The 16,492-nt window shown below is 60.9% G+C and overlaps 1 protein-coding gene across 1 annotated transcript in view; it reads right to left on the bottom strand.

Moving 5' to 3' along the window:
- MYO15B (myosin XVB) overlaps positions 1–16,492 on the bottom strand; it is a 32,005-nt gene that overhangs the window by 1,464 nt on the left and 14,049 nt on the right. The window contains 40 exon segments of the mRNA XM_042965469.1: positions 80–195; positions 415–557; positions 741–837; positions 948–1,025; positions 1,147–1,241; positions 1,334–1,449; positions 1,542–1,615; positions 2,856–2,932; positions 3,347–3,419; positions 3,506–3,566; positions 3,740–3,891; positions 4,288–4,454; positions 4,567–4,678; positions 4,871–5,012; positions 5,093–5,211; positions 5,395–5,513; positions 5,634–5,709; positions 6,271–6,330; positions 6,538–6,650; positions 7,105–7,306; positions 7,423–7,510; positions 7,592–7,850; positions 7,933–8,037; positions 8,199–8,277; positions 8,479–8,676; positions 8,776–8,885; positions 9,010–9,108; positions 9,273–9,357; positions 9,475–9,551; positions 9,653–9,753; positions 10,000–10,161; positions 10,508–10,580; positions 10,733–10,911; positions 10,995–11,230; positions 11,344–11,439; positions 12,149–12,198; positions 12,201–12,278; positions 12,495–12,552; positions 12,858–12,914; positions 13,468–13,561. Coding sequence (XP_042821403.1) covers positions 80–195; positions 415–557; positions 741–837; positions 948–1,025; positions 1,147–1,241; positions 1,334–1,449; positions 1,542–1,615; positions 2,856–2,932; positions 3,347–3,419; positions 3,506–3,566; positions 3,740–3,891; positions 4,288–4,454; positions 4,567–4,678; positions 4,871–5,012; positions 5,093–5,211; positions 5,395–5,513; positions 5,634–5,709; positions 6,271–6,330; positions 6,538–6,650; positions 7,105–7,306; positions 7,423–7,510; positions 7,592–7,850; positions 7,933–8,037; positions 8,199–8,277; positions 8,479–8,676; positions 8,776–8,885; positions 9,010–9,108; positions 9,273–9,357; positions 9,475–9,551; positions 9,653–9,753; positions 10,000–10,161; positions 10,508–10,580; positions 10,733–10,911; positions 10,995–11,230; positions 11,344–11,439; positions 12,149–12,198; positions 12,201–12,278; positions 12,495–12,552; positions 12,858–12,914; positions 13,468–13,561 — 4,476 coding nt within the window.

Here is a 16,492-nt window from a genome sequence, read left to right as displayed (position 1 = left end):
TCGGGTGCATGCTGAGGTGGGCCTCAGCACCAGCAGGGGCAAGGGGTGACGGGAGGTGTGGGGCCACCCTCACACTCACTCTGACAGCCGGTCCTCTTGGGTCTGGCTGCGGTGCTGCAGGGCGGCCAGCCTGGCCAGTTGAGTGTTTGCCTGGGGACTGACCAACAGCTTCCCCTGGAGATAGTCCCGCAGCACCTGAGGAGGGACAGCAGTGAGGGGAGGGGACAGCTGTGCCTCAAAGCCCCCACTTGGTGGTGGCTCCTGGGGCTCGAGCTCGGTCCTGTCACCATCTCTTCTTCGGGGGAGGGGGGCTTGGAGGTCCCTCACCCCGGCAGGGGCTCGCTTGCAAGTTGCTGCCCGGGGCTGGGTGGGGGGCAGGGGGTGGGGGGCCCGGGGCCAGGGGTGGCAGCTGACCTGCTTGTAGTGGCTGGTGATGTAGGTGGGGTGATCGAAGTGCAGCTGGGTCTCCCAGCTGAGCCGCCAGCTGTGTAGGCTCACGTCCTGATCCAACACGCTGTTGAGGTACTCGTGGGGCCACAGGGGCCTCACCAGCTCGCCTGAGTGGGGAACCCAGGTCCACAGCTTGCCCTGCCGTCCAGGGTCAACCCTGCCCCCGCAGGCCTGCCGGCCCCAGCGTGGGAACCCGCCTCACTCACGGGCACACAGCTGGCAGGTAAGCCACCTCCTGGAATCCAGCCTGCCCCGCCCCCCCCCCATTTCTCCCCGGGCAAGGGGCTCACCTTCCTTTTTGATGAGGAAGAGGGCGAATTCCTGCATTTCCTGGGGGTCGGTGATGCCCATCTGCCGGCACAGCTCCTCCAGCACTTCCGCTGCCACCTGGGCACAGGGACCGGGCCGCGGTGGGGGAGGGGACTTGGGGGGGCGGTCCCGATGCCACAGCTTTCCCATCCCCTCCAGCCCTTCTTCCTCAGCAGCCCCATGCTCACCGTGAAAGTCTGGATACTGGTTTTGTAATCCAGACCCCCTGGCAAGTGAATGAGAAGCGGGCGGACTGCTTGCCCTTTCTGCCAAGACAGATTGCAGGGTCGGTCTTCCAGTGGCCAGAGGCCCCAACTTCTTGTCCCCCACCAGGGAGTCCCAAAATGCCCAGCCACCCGTACCCCCTTCCCCTCCCCCCGCCAGTACCAGGAAAGCCTGAATTTCACCCGGAGAGGGCAGCCGCTGGCGCCCCCCGTATTTGACCGTGTGCTGGAGGTGCTCCTGGCTTTTCTGGGCCAGCTCTGCAGAGGGGAAGCAGGCTGGGGTCACAGGCATCTCCAAACCCCTCGCCAAGCTGTTGAGACCCCAGGCTGGAAGTCCCTCCCATAGGCACCTTGGCTCGGGCCTGACTCCTGCAGAAACTTGGTCACATAGGGCATCAGCGTGGTTGACGGGGGGAAGAAGCCTGCGAGGAGGCTGAGGAAGCTCCAGCCACGAGCACAGTGTTCCCTGCAGGGCAGAGAGCCTGGGCTTCAGGCTGGCCAGATCCCGGCCTCAGCACCGGGCTGTCCTCCCTGCTCCCCCCGGCTCAGCATACTCACCGCTGAGGGTGTCCTGTGACCTGTTTGATGACTTGGCAGTAAATCTCATCCCTGAGGTTCTCCTCCCGACACAGCTGTGGGGGCAGGGCGGCATGGGGTCTAAAGTCAGGGAGAAATCCTGCTAACGGCCACGGGCAGGCGGCCAGCTCTTGGTCTTTGTCACAGCTTGTGCCCGAGCGGTCACTTTCTAAATCACTGTTTTCATCTGCTTATGGGCTATGCTCGGCCCTGTCTTCTCTGCTGGCTCCCCTTATCCTTGACCTCTAGGGAACACCGTGCCCTCGGGCCTCTGTCTACGTGCCCTGATGATCTCAGCTCCTCCCACCTGCTGTCTGCTGGTGCCTGCCTCCAGCCTAAACTTCTCCCTTGAACCCAGGCCCCCTGCTTGGAAGAGTGGACCCCAGATTTCACCTGCCCAAAACATTCCTGCACCAGCCCAGACCTGCTCCTCCCTCGGGCCTTCCTATTGAAGATGGTCACTGCTCTGCCCAGGGCCTCGGTGACACCCTTGGCCCCTCTCTGTCACACCCCCCATATAATTCATAGCAAACTCTGTTGCTCTGAGCCTTTTCCCCTCTGCTGCTACCTGTGGGCTCGGCCAGCAGCACCGCCCTCACCTGGTGATCGTGGCCATAACCTCCTCTGGCCCTTACACCCCCCTGGGAGGGGTGGCAAACAGCCAGAGCCATCTCAAAGTGTAAGCCAGTCCCTCTGCAACCTCCTCGAGTGCCCCTCCTCTTGAGAAATCAGAGCGCCAGTAGTAGCCTACGATGGCCTGCCATGACCTGGACCTGCCACCCCTCCCAGGCCTTATCCTCCACCCTGACCTGGCTCGCTGGGCTCCAGCCATGCTGGCTTTGCTGGTGCTAGAGACTCGCCCTGATCAGGACCGTCACCCCTGCCCCTCTCTCCGCCTGCATGTGTTGCCCGGATGCACACGTGCCTCTCTCCCCGGCTTCCCTCAGATCGCTGCTCCGGTGTCACCTTGTCACCAAGCCTCTGCACTGTAGCATCCCCTTCCCTTCTGTGTCATTCCCCACAGCACTTTGAACTCTTGGATACATTGTGTCATGGTTTTGCGACTGTCCTCTCTCACCAGATTGTAAGCTCTGCGAGGACCTGGCCTGCTTGGTTCACAGCCATGCCCCCAGCATGTAATGGGGACTCAGTAAATTTTGGATCATTTGAAAGACTAGTGGCCAAGGGAAAGGGGAACTCACTCAGGCCCGGGCATGAAGACCGGAACAGACCCTCGGGCACACGGTACCCGCCCCCCACCCCCTACCAGCTTTCAGCACACAAGCTTTTGCTTACCCTCAGCAGCTCGTAAAGGAGCTCCGACTCATTCTTGCCCCGGGGCTTGGGCTGGTCCTGCATGAACTGCATCAGAACTGCAGGCAGGAGGAGAAGCTGGTGAGCTGGGTGGGGGGCCTGGCCCTGGCTCCTGTCACCAGACAGGGCTTTCCCCATCGTCTCCTGCCTTGCTCTCGAAAATGCACGGGAGCCAGGCAGAGCAGAGCAATCTCCACATCAGCGATGAGGAGACAGGGCTCTGAGAGAGAGGGGTGCCGTGGGCACCTGTGGCTGCATACGGCCCAGAGCCAGCTGGACATACTGCAGCCTGTCTGTCCAGACCATGCACGACCCACCACTCCTTGGGTGTGCGTAGAAGGAGGTGAGGGCTCTGAGGTACAGTAACCACCGGTGAGCTTCCCTGAGTTGACAAACTCGAGGAGGGAAGGAGACCTGGCACCTAGGTCCAAGGCACCACGGATATGGGGACACAGGATGCTGTGGCCACTCACCCTGGAAGCTTTCCACAGCCTGCCTGTTGGCATCCTCATCACTGAGGCTGATGAGCGATTCTTGTATGGGAGCCTGCGGCCGAAGAGACTGGGTTGGGGGTCTGTGGGGGCCAGAGGGCAGATCCGCTGGCCCGACTCCTCCCCACCTGTCCCCCTCACCTTGGTGTACTGCACCAGGCTGGCCATGGCCTTCTTAGCATCTCCGTGTGTCTGGTGCAGCCTGAGGGGGCAGAGGGGAGGACAGCCCTGCTTGCTTGCCCCGCCCCCCCCCCCCCCCATCGCAGGCTGTGTAGGGTGAGTGCTGAAAGCACGGGCCTGGTGGCTCTGAGCAGGAAGGCCTACTTCAGGGAGACTGAGGATGGGCAAGCAGAAGGGTGGGCCCGGGGCACTCACAAGGTCTGAGGCTTACGGAAGTGGTTCAGGGCAAATTCCTGCATGGTGTAGTTGTGGGATTCCGTGGACAGAGAGAGGCAGGCCGCAGAGTGGGTCGAGCTGGTGGCCTCAGAGTTGTCACTGTGTGTCCGGCTCCGGGGGTGGGCATGGCGCTGGGAACACAGGACGTCTCATGCCACCCGAGTGCCCACGGGCCTGTCCAGAGGCCATGCCCAGCCCCCACCCAGCCCAACCCAGGGAGAGCAGCTGGAGGGAGCACACCACCAGGAGGGTCAAGAGGTGTTTACTGAGCATCTTCTAGGGGACCACTCCAACACTGCGAGGGAACACAAAGGCCATACGGCCCAGGCCCTGCCCGCAAGGAGCTCACAGCCTTGCTGAGGAGACCAGGCAAGAAATTGGGAGAGGGCAGAGGGGCAGCATCAGACCAAGCACCACCCGCCAGGCGGCAGGTGGACCTGGCCACTCAGGGGCAATCAAGCCCTTTGCTTCCTCGCCTCCTAGTTAGGCCTCGCCTTCCCCCGCCCCCTCCCCCCAATCTTCCTCACCTCCGTGGCCCTCTCCCACCGAGCCAGCCCTGGCTCTCCGTGCTGCAGCTGACTCATGTGCCGGCCACTCCTCTCTGGCGAAAAGGAAAAGTCTGGAGCAGCAGCTGGCTGAACCATGTTGGTGGGAAAGAGTCCAGAACGGCCCCCGGTGGAGCCGAACTGCCAACCTGGAAGGCACCCAAGCATGGTGGCTCGCCCGCCTGGCCCCTCTGCCCCTCAGAGGCTCTGCCATGGGCTGCCCTCCCTGTGCCAGCCACCCTGCTTGCCCCCCAAGGATACCGGGCTCCAGAGCGGCCACTGGCAGCAGCTTGATGAGGTCCCCACGGTGGAAGCTGAGGAGGCTGTGGTCATCGGTGAAGTAGCTTCGCAGGGCGATGACATAGCCAGAGTCCTGCAGGCAAGAGGGCGGGCAGGTAAGGGAGCCAGGCTGCCTGTAGCCCCGGTCCTGCCCGCCTCACCAGCTCCCCCTGTTGGCCTCGCCCGCCACCCGGCACTCCAGAGTTCCCAGGACCCCTGGTGGCTTGAGGGAGCTCGACTGACCAGCCCCTGCCCCCACCCAGCCCCCTGCCCAGCTTGCGCTTGCCTTCTTGAGCTCACTCAGGAACAGCTCAATCGTGGCCTTGATGGCACCTGCCCGGGCCGTGTGCAACACCAGCTGCTCAGCCTTTAGTGACAGCTCCAGAGTGGAGCTGCCCAGGCACTCCACGCCCAGCACCTCAGCAAAGCTGTGCACAGGTGGAGGCATGAGCTGGGAGCCCTCTCACCCCTGGGGCCATCCACAGCCCAGCCCCCAGCCCAGGTTCACCTGTATGAGCAGAGAGTCTTCAGCTGGTTGAGGTGGACGCTGGGGCCTTGGGTCACCTTGAGCAGCCTCAGCCCCCGGTGGGACACGCCCAGCAGCTGCACGTCATTGCTACTTTCACCCTGCCCGGAAGGAAGGTGACAGGCTCCCGGTTCCCCACCGCCATCCAAGATGCCCCGGGGGGGTCCTTCCATTGTGCCCACCCCACCCCCAGCTCTCATCCCTGCCACAAAGGCCCACGCAGGCCACGCTAGGAGCCAGATTGTGGTACTGCCATCCCCAGCCCTACATTCAGCCTCACTGACCGAGACAGGGAAGATTCGGGAGAAATAATTGGCCCAGTTGTCCCGAGCGGCCACCACGATACGCTTCTTGACATTGTCCTCGGTGGTACTGAGCGAATCTAGGCCCACCTCCAGGTCTCCTGTGGGCAGGAACGGCCCAAGACTGTCCTCAGGCTCCTTCACAGGGGGACCCCAGAGTTTGCTCCCCCCGCCCCCCTCCAGCTCTTCAGCTCCCCAACTCCAGGGTCCCTGGACCCTACCCAGTAGCTCTCTCATTTTGTGCCGCTCATCCTGGGAGATCCGGATGCAGGACTCGGCAAAGGTGTCCCTCAGGATCTGGGGGGCAGAGCCAAGTGGTCACCACCAGATCCCAAAGCCAGAGCTCACCGTGGAAGCAGCCACGTGCGGAGGAAAAGCTAAAGAGCCCCGTGGGCATGGGTGGAGCAGGGAGGGACGTGGGGCTTCTGAGCCCAGGGCCGCCTCCGCCTGGAGCTCCCCCTCGCCTCCCCACGGCCACCTGCATGAGCGGGCTGCTGTTCCTCAGTCACCGAGATAAATTCCCCCTGAAGGAACAGAACCTGGGGGAGGCGGGGAGGCTGCTCTGGAATTTGGGGGAAGAGCTAGGGTCCTGGGAGCACTCAGCGGTGGCAAAGAAGCATCGGGGAGCGTCTGCCGGGTGCCGGAGCCCATGTTGGGGACTATATACGCTTGATTTTGCATCCTCCTTACAGGCCAGTAGTGGTCCTTACTCTTAGGGATGTTAAATAAAGGCAGGGCTCGAAACACAGCACCTGCCCCATCAGTACTGCTGCTCTCCTGCCTCTTGCACTGACGGTAACCTGGCCCAGACGCAGGAGCAGTCTGTCTGTCCATGTTGCAGGTGGCCCGGGCCCTCACCTGCTCACAGAGGAGCCGGAGGCAGTAGGGATGGCTGAAGTTCTCCCGGGGGTAGAACACCTGTCGGAGAGCACGGGGATGGAAAAGAGTTGGCAACGGTGCCCCTCTTTGGCCCCCCACTTCCTCTCAGACCCAGAAGGAAAACCGGGCCTGAGGAGGTGGGTTGTGGGGAGGCAGCCCCAGTGTTCGTGTGTGGGGACACGCTGGGCCCCCGCCCGCCACCCGCCACCCCTCCGCAGCGGCCAACCCCCCACCCCCCGCGCCCACCTCCTTGCGTAGGAACAGCCTCCAGGGCGCACCGACGTAGGAGAAACACACGCTGCCAGAGGGCACGAGCAGCTGGGTGGAGACCCCCTGGCCCCCCATGGGCTCCATCAAGCCTGGCAGAGGGAAGGGCCAGAGAGCTTCAGGCGAGGAGCTGCCAGAGCCCGAATGGCAGGGATGTGGGGACAGAAGACCCTCACCTCCCTGGGGCCCTGCGAGGGCTCTGCCCACTCGACCTCTGCTGCCTCCGTCCTGCCCACGTCCCATTTCCTGCCTCCGTCTCCAGCCCTCCTCTTCCCTGCTGTCCTTCACCAGGTCAGCAGGGCCACTAAATTCCTGATGGAGCTGCCAGGTTTGTACTGAGGACACCACCCTGTGACAGTCCCTCAGGGCCACATGGGCCCCAGGAGTGCCCGGGCCCCGCCCTGGACGGGAATGAGGAAGCTGGGGCTCCAAAGTCCCGAAGCCTGAGCACCCCGAGCGGCCGACCTCAGCCATGAGTGCTGACAGGCCGCTGGGAACCCAGCCGTCTCAACGAAGCCCACCACCGAGGGACAAGAGGTTCCTCACCACGGGGCTCTGCTGAAAGGGTCCCTGGTTCCCCAGGCAGTGGGGGCGGTGGAGGAGGTGGGGGTGCATGGGCAGCGGGCGGAGTCTGGCCAAACAGACCCTGGTCCTCTTTGATGGAGTCGGAGGGCCCAAGCTGTGTTGGGACCTTGGGTCGAGGGGCCACAGGTGGCGGGGGGCCCTTCTTTGGGCTGGGGGACAGCACCTGGAGAAGGCACAGAGAATTTGCACAGCCGGCTCTAGGGGTGAGGCTAAATTTACCCCAGAGAGCCTTGGACTCCCAAGGTGAGAAGCCATGCCCCGGACAGGATAGGACCTCACCGATGTGGATGTGTGGGCACCACTGATCCCCAACTTAGCCAGAGCCTCATCCTTGGGATTGTTTTTCTTCATGAAAGACGTTGGGGGCCTCCTGAGAGAAGGAAGAGGTCACGAGTCCACAGGGTGACTCCCTGGGGAGTGGCCAGCCCTGGTCACCCCCGGGACCCACCTGGATGGCTGCACTGGCACAGGAACAGGGCCCGGGCGGCTCTGGTACATGCGGATGATGTTGCGGATCTCCCTGCTGGGCTCTGCCCGCCGTCGGGGCGCGGGGTCCGAGCTGCGGACCGGGTCTCTGTCCTGCGCGGGCTCCGGATCACCACCAGGCCCCGCCTCCTGGGCCGGCTCAGCCTCAGCCTCTCGTGCGGCTTTGGCCCCGCCTCGTGCCAGTGGCTTCTTCACTATGGGGGGAGGAGGAGGGGATGGCACTGGCCAGGAGGAGAAGGAACAGGTGAGACCCTGTGCACACCCACAGGGCGGGCCCTGCCCACCCCTCGTGTGCCCCACCACCTGCTCTGGGCTCTTCCTCGTCCTGTTCCTCGTCCTGCTCCTCCTCCTGGGGGATCTGTATCTTGGCCGGCGGCTTCACTGTCTTCACCTTGATCTGCTGCTGCCCTGAAAGCGCCCCAGATGGCCCTATGACTCTCCACCTGGCCAGCCCATCAGCCTCCTGGACAGGCTACATTGACGCAGGGGAGCAGAATGTGCCCCACACGCCCTGGACAGGCTGGGGCGGACGGGTCTGTGCACAGGCCTGCCACCTCGAGCGCCCTCACCCAGTTTCTGGAAAAAGTCCTGTTTCTGCTGGAAGCTCTTGGGCCTCCGGGGCTTGTCTCGGGGCTCCTGGGAGATCTCCTGTGGGCGGGAAGGGGGAGTGAAGGAGCAGCCTGGCCAGCCAAGTCGCCACTCTCCCAGCACCTGCACCCCCACCCCATCTCTGGGGCCAGGGCCCCGGGCATCTTCTCATCTTCCTGCTCCCGTGGGGTCTCCCGGCCAGTCCTGGAGCCCGCTGTCTCCACCCCAGGCCGTGCCACCTGCCTGGCCTCAGCTCTTCACCCTCAGGCGAGCACCCACCGATTCCAGCTCCTGCTCCGGCTCCTCCCGTGGAACCAGGGGCTTCTTGGGCTTGGGGGTGACGGCTGGGGGTGAGGTCGGGGCAGCAGCTCCACGGGTCTGGGCCTCTGCCTGGCGCTGACGCTGATGCGTCTGCTGCTCCAGCGACAGGGTCATGGCCTGGGTGGTCATCTGCTGGGCCTGAAGAGGGAGGGGGCAGTGGGCCCGGTGAGAGCCGCTCTGGCTCTGCCCCGCGGACCTGTCCCCACGAGGCAACCTGCGGGCCCTGCCCACCCTCACCAGGATCAGCGCCTGCTGGTTGATGAAGTTCTGCTGCTGGGCCGCCAGCTGCCTCGGGTCCACACTGGGAAGCAGGGGCTGCGGCTGCGGCTGCTGCGGCACCACCATGGCTGCAAGTGGCATACAAGTGCCAAGCTTGCTCACGGCCCTCCGCCCACCGTCCCCTCCGGGACCCTGGTCGGACCCCCCTTCCTCCGGCTCCTACCCGAGAAGGGACCCGGGATTCCACCTTACCTGGCATGGCAGGGACTGCGCCCACCGCCGGCATCATGGGCATGGCTGCAGGCATCATGGCCGGCTGGTATCCGGGCATCTGCATCATCCCTGGATAAACTGAGGGCACAGGGCCTTCCCAGGTCGATTCCTATCTAGGCCCAACGACCACCTCCCTCCAGCCCCAGACAACAAGAAGAGCGGGGGCCACGGGTGCTTCCTGCGGGGTCCCAGGCCATGCTTGCCTGGGGAGACCCCGGATAGGTGCTCAGCCCTGCACTCACCCATGGGGTAGCTGCCTTGTTGCATGGGCCCAATGGCGCCCCCTCCCTTCATGCGACTGCTCAGAGCCCAGCCTTGCTCCAGATCCTGAAGGGACAAAGGCCATAGGCCGTGGGGTCAGAACTGGAGCCCTGGGAGAGATGGGAGAGGCATCGGAGTGGGGCAGGGGCGGGTGGGGGTCGGGTGTGTGTGCAGAACACTCACGCTGCGGCCTGGGGAGAGGACCGGCTCGAAGAGGTTGTCCAGGAAGCCGTCCAGACTCCCTGAGACCTGAGACTCGGCTGTGGGGCCAGAGGCGGGTTAGTGTCACTCTAGGGTATGGGGCTTCCCGCACCCCCATTCCCATCACGTGCCAACCTTACTGTGTCCATTCTTGCCTTACCTGTGTGGCTCCTGCTGGACAGTGTTGGGGGCGGACCCGGAGGTGGATCTGGGGGCAGTGAGGGGGCCTGGATGCCAGGGGCGGGGGGGATGTCCTCAGGTCTGCAGGAGACAGTGGGCCCAGCTAAGGGGGTGCCTCGGATGGGGGTGGTGCCCCGGCTGAGGCAAGGGATAGAAGCCGCTGTGGGGGGTCATCCCCGTGTGGTGGGAGAAGGTTAGGTTGGAGGGGGGCTGGCCCTGTAGCAGGTCCCATGAACCCCAGGGTGTGATGGGGTAGCTACGGGGGGTCACCTATGACAGATCTGAGACAGGAACAGGCTGGGGACAGGGGCGCTGGGTGGCACCTACAAGCCACGGGGGGCAATGGGGTAGCTGCGAGGACTGACGGGGTCCCCCAGGTCCTCAGTCTGGCCGATGAGGTCCAGCACGAAGTCACAGCCAGCCAAATCCTGCCAGGAATCCCTGGAGTGCAGTGACACGGACCAGCCACGGGGGGGCACCTCCAGGCCTCTGGGAAGGACAGAGGCAGTGCTCAGCCAGGAAGACGACCCCCCGGGAAAGGGCAAGGACCTGAGTGCGGGCCAAGCGGAGGTGGCTGGCGGAACCTGGGTTAGGAACTGGTTTCCTCAGACGGCTCTCCTTCATTTGCACCTCACAGCCTTCTACCTCTACATCGGCTCTGACGTGCTCATTTATTTATGGAGCCCACTTACCCCTCCATGTCCCCACCCCCACCCAGCCTCACTCCCCCGGGGAGCAGGCTCTGGCCCTGGGTTTGCAGGAGGCACCTGGCGGGACACAGGAGGATGGGACAGTGGTCAGCGTTGGCCACACTCCCCACCCCGGGCCCCAGTACCTGCTCTGCAGAATAGACCCAGCGAACTGCTCCCCCGTGGTCCAGGACTCCACCTCGGCTGAGTAGCACTCCTCTGCAGGGACAAGGGGTGGGGGGCCCGCGTGAGCGGCAGCAGGTCCTCCCTGACAGGAAGGGGCTGCTGTCCCCACGGGGCTTCCAGGAGCAGGACAGAAGGGAGATCAGGGTCACAGGAGGTGCCGCTGGAGAGCGGAAGGTGAGCATCACCATTGAACGTGAAGACGTCCAGTGCCATGCGGCCCCGCCGCCGTCCCGCTGTCCACTCGAGCTGGGTGGGCGGGTGGGCGCGTGCCATCCCGGGGGCCAGCCGCGTCTGCTCCAGGGCCCCCAGGAGCTTGTGCTGGCACAGTGCTGCCATGCCTGTGGGGGCCTGGTCGGACACAAACCTGTGGGGACAGCACGCGGCTGCTGTGGGGGTGGGCAGCCCACCGAGCCCGGTCACTGGGCCCCCGCGTGGCAGGCCCCTTACTTGAGCAGCGGCTTCTGCAGGGTGGGCATTGGGGGAAAGGCGCTGAGCAGCATGGCCATGAGGGCCCAGCTGCGCTGGCTCTGCTGCTCGTCCGGGTTGTGCCAGATCTGGGCCACGAGCTGGCTGAAGATCTCGTCCCGCAGCCCTGGTCGGCGCTGCCCCTGTCGCACCAGGTATTCGCCCATGGTCTGCTCCTGCCAGGAGGGCAGGGACCCGTCCCCCAGGAGCCGCAGCAGCTGTAGACACAGAGCGGGGACGAGTGCAGGATGTGCAGACCTCCCTTGTGCTCAGCCAGCACCTAGGAGCCAGGGCCCGTCTCACCCCGTCCCCTCCCCGATGTGCCACTCACCACCTTGTTGATATCCAGGGCATGCTGAGGGTTCTCCCCGACCAGCCGGGTCAGGGGCTTGGTCAGTGGCTGCCCAGGGTGGGGCAGGGATGGCTCCTGCAAGCAAGGAGGGTGACAGTGCCTGAGCAGGTGCTGGTCTGTGCTGACCTGCTGGAGACAGCCCCCGGCAGAGCCCGCAGGAGCGAGCGCCCTCAGGGCGGAGGGGGCCCGGCAGGAAAACCACCTGCAACGTGCATCTTAATTGTTCTTTCTGGTTAGAAAATTGACACCCATGCATGCAGGAAACTCAGAAAACGTGGAAAAGGATAAAGAATAAAAAAACACCATTAATATTTCACTGCCCGTCGTGACCACAGCTGACATTTTAGTCTGTCTTACTTTCTATGCATAGATAACACACATCACCCTCCCACACCTGTTATCACTGTCAACAAGATTGGGATCATACTCCGTGTGCAGTTTCGAATCCTGTTTCGTATCCAACACTGCAGCCCAGACGTTTGCCTCGTCATTACACACGCTTTAACCAGAGGACCTCAACGGGAGCGGCGGCGGCGGGGGGGGGGGGGATGCCACAGGGGTAACAAAGGTGAGGCATCATGGATCTAAGTGACACTAGAGGGCTAGGCGTTTAGGTTCAACGGATAGTCTCCTAGAAGTGCAGCCACACCCATCACTCCCATGACAGGAGAGGTTGGGTGCGTTGCAGGGGAGAAGGAAGAAGAGACACAGCCCCTGCCTGGCAGGGCTAACATCTGGGGAGCCGTGGGGGTCAGCCGGGAAGAGCCGAGGCCTGGGGACCCACCTGAAAGCTAATGGATATGAAGCTGGAGAACGGAAACTGGTCAATGTCGGGGGGAGGGTCAGCTTGGGCCGGACAGGCACTTCCGGGGGCATCGACTCCGTGATGCTATCAGCCAAAACATGTTGACGGCCTGGGGACAGCACGGGAGGCGTCGAAATACCAGGTCAGGCACCGGGCTGTGGCACCGCCTCCCCCACTCACCATCAGCCCCCAGCCCCCGGGGCAGAGGGAGCTCAGGGGAGCCAAACGCATCACAGGGAGGGACCGTGGGGTCAGAGCCACCACACTGCAGACAGACCGGGTGGGGAGAGGGGTCACGGCAAGAGTGACACTAATCAAAACTCACCTTCTGCCGCCTTCAGCATGACGGCCAGCTCAGCCGGGATCTCCAAGCGTCCCAGCTCCTGGCACAGAGGAGCAATTGACAAAGTGCTAAGGGAGGGGCTACGGGGACCCAGCATCCCTCCTCACCCCCAGGACTATAAACGTCTCCAAAGACCGAGGGTTCTGATCCTCGACACAAATAAGACCCCAGGAGCCCACGGAGGGAAAATAGGGCAGCCCAGGGCTCTTCTTAGGGGTGCGTAGGATGCCCCTGAGAGGTAGGAGCCACGGTGGCTCAGCTGGGACCCCACACTCTCCCTTGAGCCACACCGGGTTCAGTGGGTTCATAACCCAGTGGACACCCTCAAGCTTCCAGTCCACCTACCATGCCTGGCGCTTTCTCGGAGGTCCTCCTGCTGTGCCAACCACGCCAACGCCCAAGCTGCTCGGGGAGACGCAGGAGATGCTGGGGTCCCGGGGAGGAGCCTCCTCAAACCTCCCGGCAGCTCCTCCCTACCTCGGCAGTTCAGCTGCCCCCGCCAGCCCCCAGCAGAGAAACAAGCACAGACCCCAAGGGGCGGCCACCTGCCACCAGCCCTCCAGGGCCCTCACCAGCCTTAGTGCTGTGGGCGTCGCTGCCCGTCTGCCAGGGCACTGAGGAGAGGGCAGGAAGGAATGATCCCAGGGGACAAAGTCCATCCAGGGAGGGGCCCCAGGGGAGCAGTATGTGGACACTGACCTTTGAGCTTTTTTATGGCCCTCACATTGGAATCATCAGGCAAAAGAGGGGAGCTGGCAGGCCCTAAGGAAGGCCTGGAGGGGATAGGAAGGCACCCCAGACGGACAGGGGAGAGTCAGACTCTGGAGGACGGGCAGGGATAAAGGAAGCGACCTCCAGGAGGCACCGGCCTACAGCAGGCGGCGGGGAACGGGAAGAGCCGGACCAGCAAGGCGGCCTAACTTCTACCCCGAGCTGCCCCACCCCAAAGCTGCACCTGCCGTCTCTGCCACCTCCAGAGCAGGGGACGGGCCACCAGCAGGATGGTGTTCAGCTGTCCCAGAGCCGCCCGCCGCCGGAGGTACCGCTTCCTAGAGGCCGGTGGGGGTGGGGGAGGAGGGCGTGGTGAGGAGTCCAAACTTAGTCCAGTACCTGAATCCCCCAGCCAAGACATGAACGTAAACACTGACCCTGGGCCAGCGGCCCCCCACCCCAGGTGCTTAACAGAAGCAGCAGGGAAGGGACAGGACACTTTGAAAGGACAGGTGCATTGAGCAGGCGTTCAGCGAAGGAGATTAAGGTCTTAGACAGCAGAGCCGACCACTGGGCTCACTTCCCTCCTGTTTAGTCCTCGAGGTCATGAGGAAGTTACTTTCCCTCTCTGTTTTATCCCTACCATCTGCAAAATGAGGATTCGTGTAATACCTGCCCCACCACAAGATTAACTGAATCAACCGACATGTTGAGAAGAGTCTGACATATTTTTATTTAAGAACTTCTAAAAACGAAAAAAAAAAAAATACTATCACTGGAAATCCAATAAGACATCACAGAAGAGATTGTGTCTTTGAGAATTTTCCAGATATAAGAAAGACCAGACTCCTCAGTAAAGGAGTCACAAGCAGGATTAACATTAAAAAGTAAAAAAATGTGGGGCGCCTGGGTGGCTCGGTCGGCTAAGCGTCTGACATCGGCTCAGGTTATGATCTCGCGGTTTGTTGAGTTCGAGCCCTGCATCGGGCTCTGTGCCGACTGCTCAGAGCCTGGAGCCTGCTTCGGATTCTGTGCCTCCCTCTCTCTCTCTGCCCCTCCCCTGCTTATGCTCTGTCTCTCTCTGTCTCAAAAATAAATAAAACATTAAAAAAAATCTTTGTAAATAAAAAAATGTACAGTTTTGAGGTGCCCAGCTGGTTCAGTCTGGTAGAGCATCTTGGGGTCATGAGTTTAAGCCCCATGTTGGGGGTAGAGTTTACTTAAAAAAAAAAAAAAAAAAATAGGAGGCACCTGGCTGGCTCAGTCGGTGGAGGGTGTGACTCTTGATCTCAGAGCTGTGAGTTTGAGCCCCATGTTGGGTGTGGAGATTACTTAAAAATAAAATCTTAAGAAATAAATAAAATAAATGTATAGTTTTGGGGCCTCAAAGAACACTATCAAGAAAGTGAAAAGGCAACCCACAGACCAGGCAGGGGAACGTTTGCAAATCACAGATTTGATAAGGGTTTAATATCCAGGATTTATAAAGAACTCCTACAACTCAGCAAGACAAACTGTACAATCAAAAGGCAGACAGAAGACTTGACTAGACATCTCTCCAAGAAGATACACAACTGGCCGAAAAACGAGATGTTCAACCTCGTTCGTCATTAGGGAAATGCAAATCAAAACCACAATGAGATACCGTTTCACGCCCAGTAGGATGGCTCTAATTTAAAAAGTGGAAAATAGGGGCGCGTGGGTGGCTCAGTCAGCTAAGCGTCCGACTTCAGCTCAGGTCATGATCTCGTGGTTCATGGGTTTGAACCCCGCACTGGGCTCTGTGCTGACAGCTCAGAGCCTGGAGCCTGCTTCGGATTCTGTCTCCCTCTCCTCTGCCCCTCCCCTGCTCGTGCTCTCTTTCTCTCTCAAAAATAAATAAATAAACTTTATAAATAAACAGTGTGAAATAAACATCAGCAAAGCTGTAGAGAAACCGTAACCCTGGCTCATGCTGCTGGAACAGGAAACGGGGCAGCCGCCGTGGAAAACAGCTCCTCAAAACACGAAACAGAATTACCACGTGATCCGGCAATTCCACTCCTTTCAATTCCCAAAGAATTGAAAGCAGAGACCTGAACAGATACTCGCACGCTCACGTTCCGAGCAGCCTTCCTCACAGTCGCCAAAAAGTGGAAACAGTCCAAATGACCACTGACGGATGAGCGGATACACAAGGTGTGGTCTGTGTGCACGATAGAACATTATTCGTCCATAAAAAAGAAATGAAGTTTTGTGGCTCAGGCGGTTAAGCAGCTGACTCTTGATATCAGCTCAGGTCGTGATCTCACTGTTCGTGGGTTCAAGGTCCACACTGGGCTCCACACTGACAAGCAGGGAGCATGCTTGGGATTCTCTCTCTCTCCCTCCCTCTCTGCCCCTCCCATGCTCACACACTCTCTCTCTCAAAATAAATAAATTAATTTAAAAGAAAAAAAAAAACGAAATGAGGGGCACCTGGGTGGCTTAGTCGGTTGAGTGTCCAACTTCAGCTCAGGTCATGATCTCACCGACTGTGAGTTCGAGCCCCTCATCAGGCTCTGTGCTGACAGCTCAGAGCCTGGAGCCTGCTTCGGATTCTGCATCTCCCTCTCTCTCTGCCCCTCTCCTGCTCACGCTCTCTCTCTCAAAAATAAAAACTTCTTTAAAGATTTAAAAAACATGAAGTTCTGATACCGGCTACGACATGGATGAACCTTGCAAACATTACAGTTAGCGCAGTGAGCCAGGTGTAAAAGGAAATACTGTATGAGTCAATTTCCATGTAATATCTAGAACAGGCAAGTTGGTAGAGACAGAAAGTAGACTGGTTACTAGGGACTGGGGGAAAGGCAAGCGGGGAATAATTGCATAAGAGATGCAAAGTTTCTGTCGGTGATGAAAACATTTTTGGAAATGGATAGCGCTGATGGGTGCCCTGCCCCGGCAGGCTTCCCTGGTGTCCACGGCACTGCCCTTACTCTGTCTCAGCACTTTCACACCACCTTTGGGGTGCCTGGTGGCTGGTTTACCGTCTGCACCTGATTCCCCAGTGAGCCTGGTAGGCACTATCTCTGCCTTGATCCCTGTGTCCCCGTGCCTGGCTGGGGCTGGGGGGGAGGGCGGGTGGTGATGGAGGAGGTCAACCAACAGCTGTTGGGTGAACTAGCAAAGACAGGCTGTGAAAGTGAATGGGAGTTAATTATGTGAGAAGGGGGAGGGAGTGTTATAGGATCAAGAAACCCAAAGAGCCTGGAGTATAAAACTCTGACCTAGAGGCTGGAGAGGCA

The sequence above is a fragment of the Panthera tigris genome, chromosome E1 (assembly GCF_018350195.1).
Source record: "Panthera tigris isolate Pti1 chromosome E1, P.tigris_Pti1_mat1.1, whole genome shotgun sequence".
Taxonomy (NCBI): Eukaryota; Metazoa; Chordata; class Mammalia; order Carnivora; family Felidae; genus Panthera; species Panthera tigris.
Note: the sequence above shows the minus strand (reverse complement) of the source record. Positions and strands in the feature narration are given on the sequence as shown.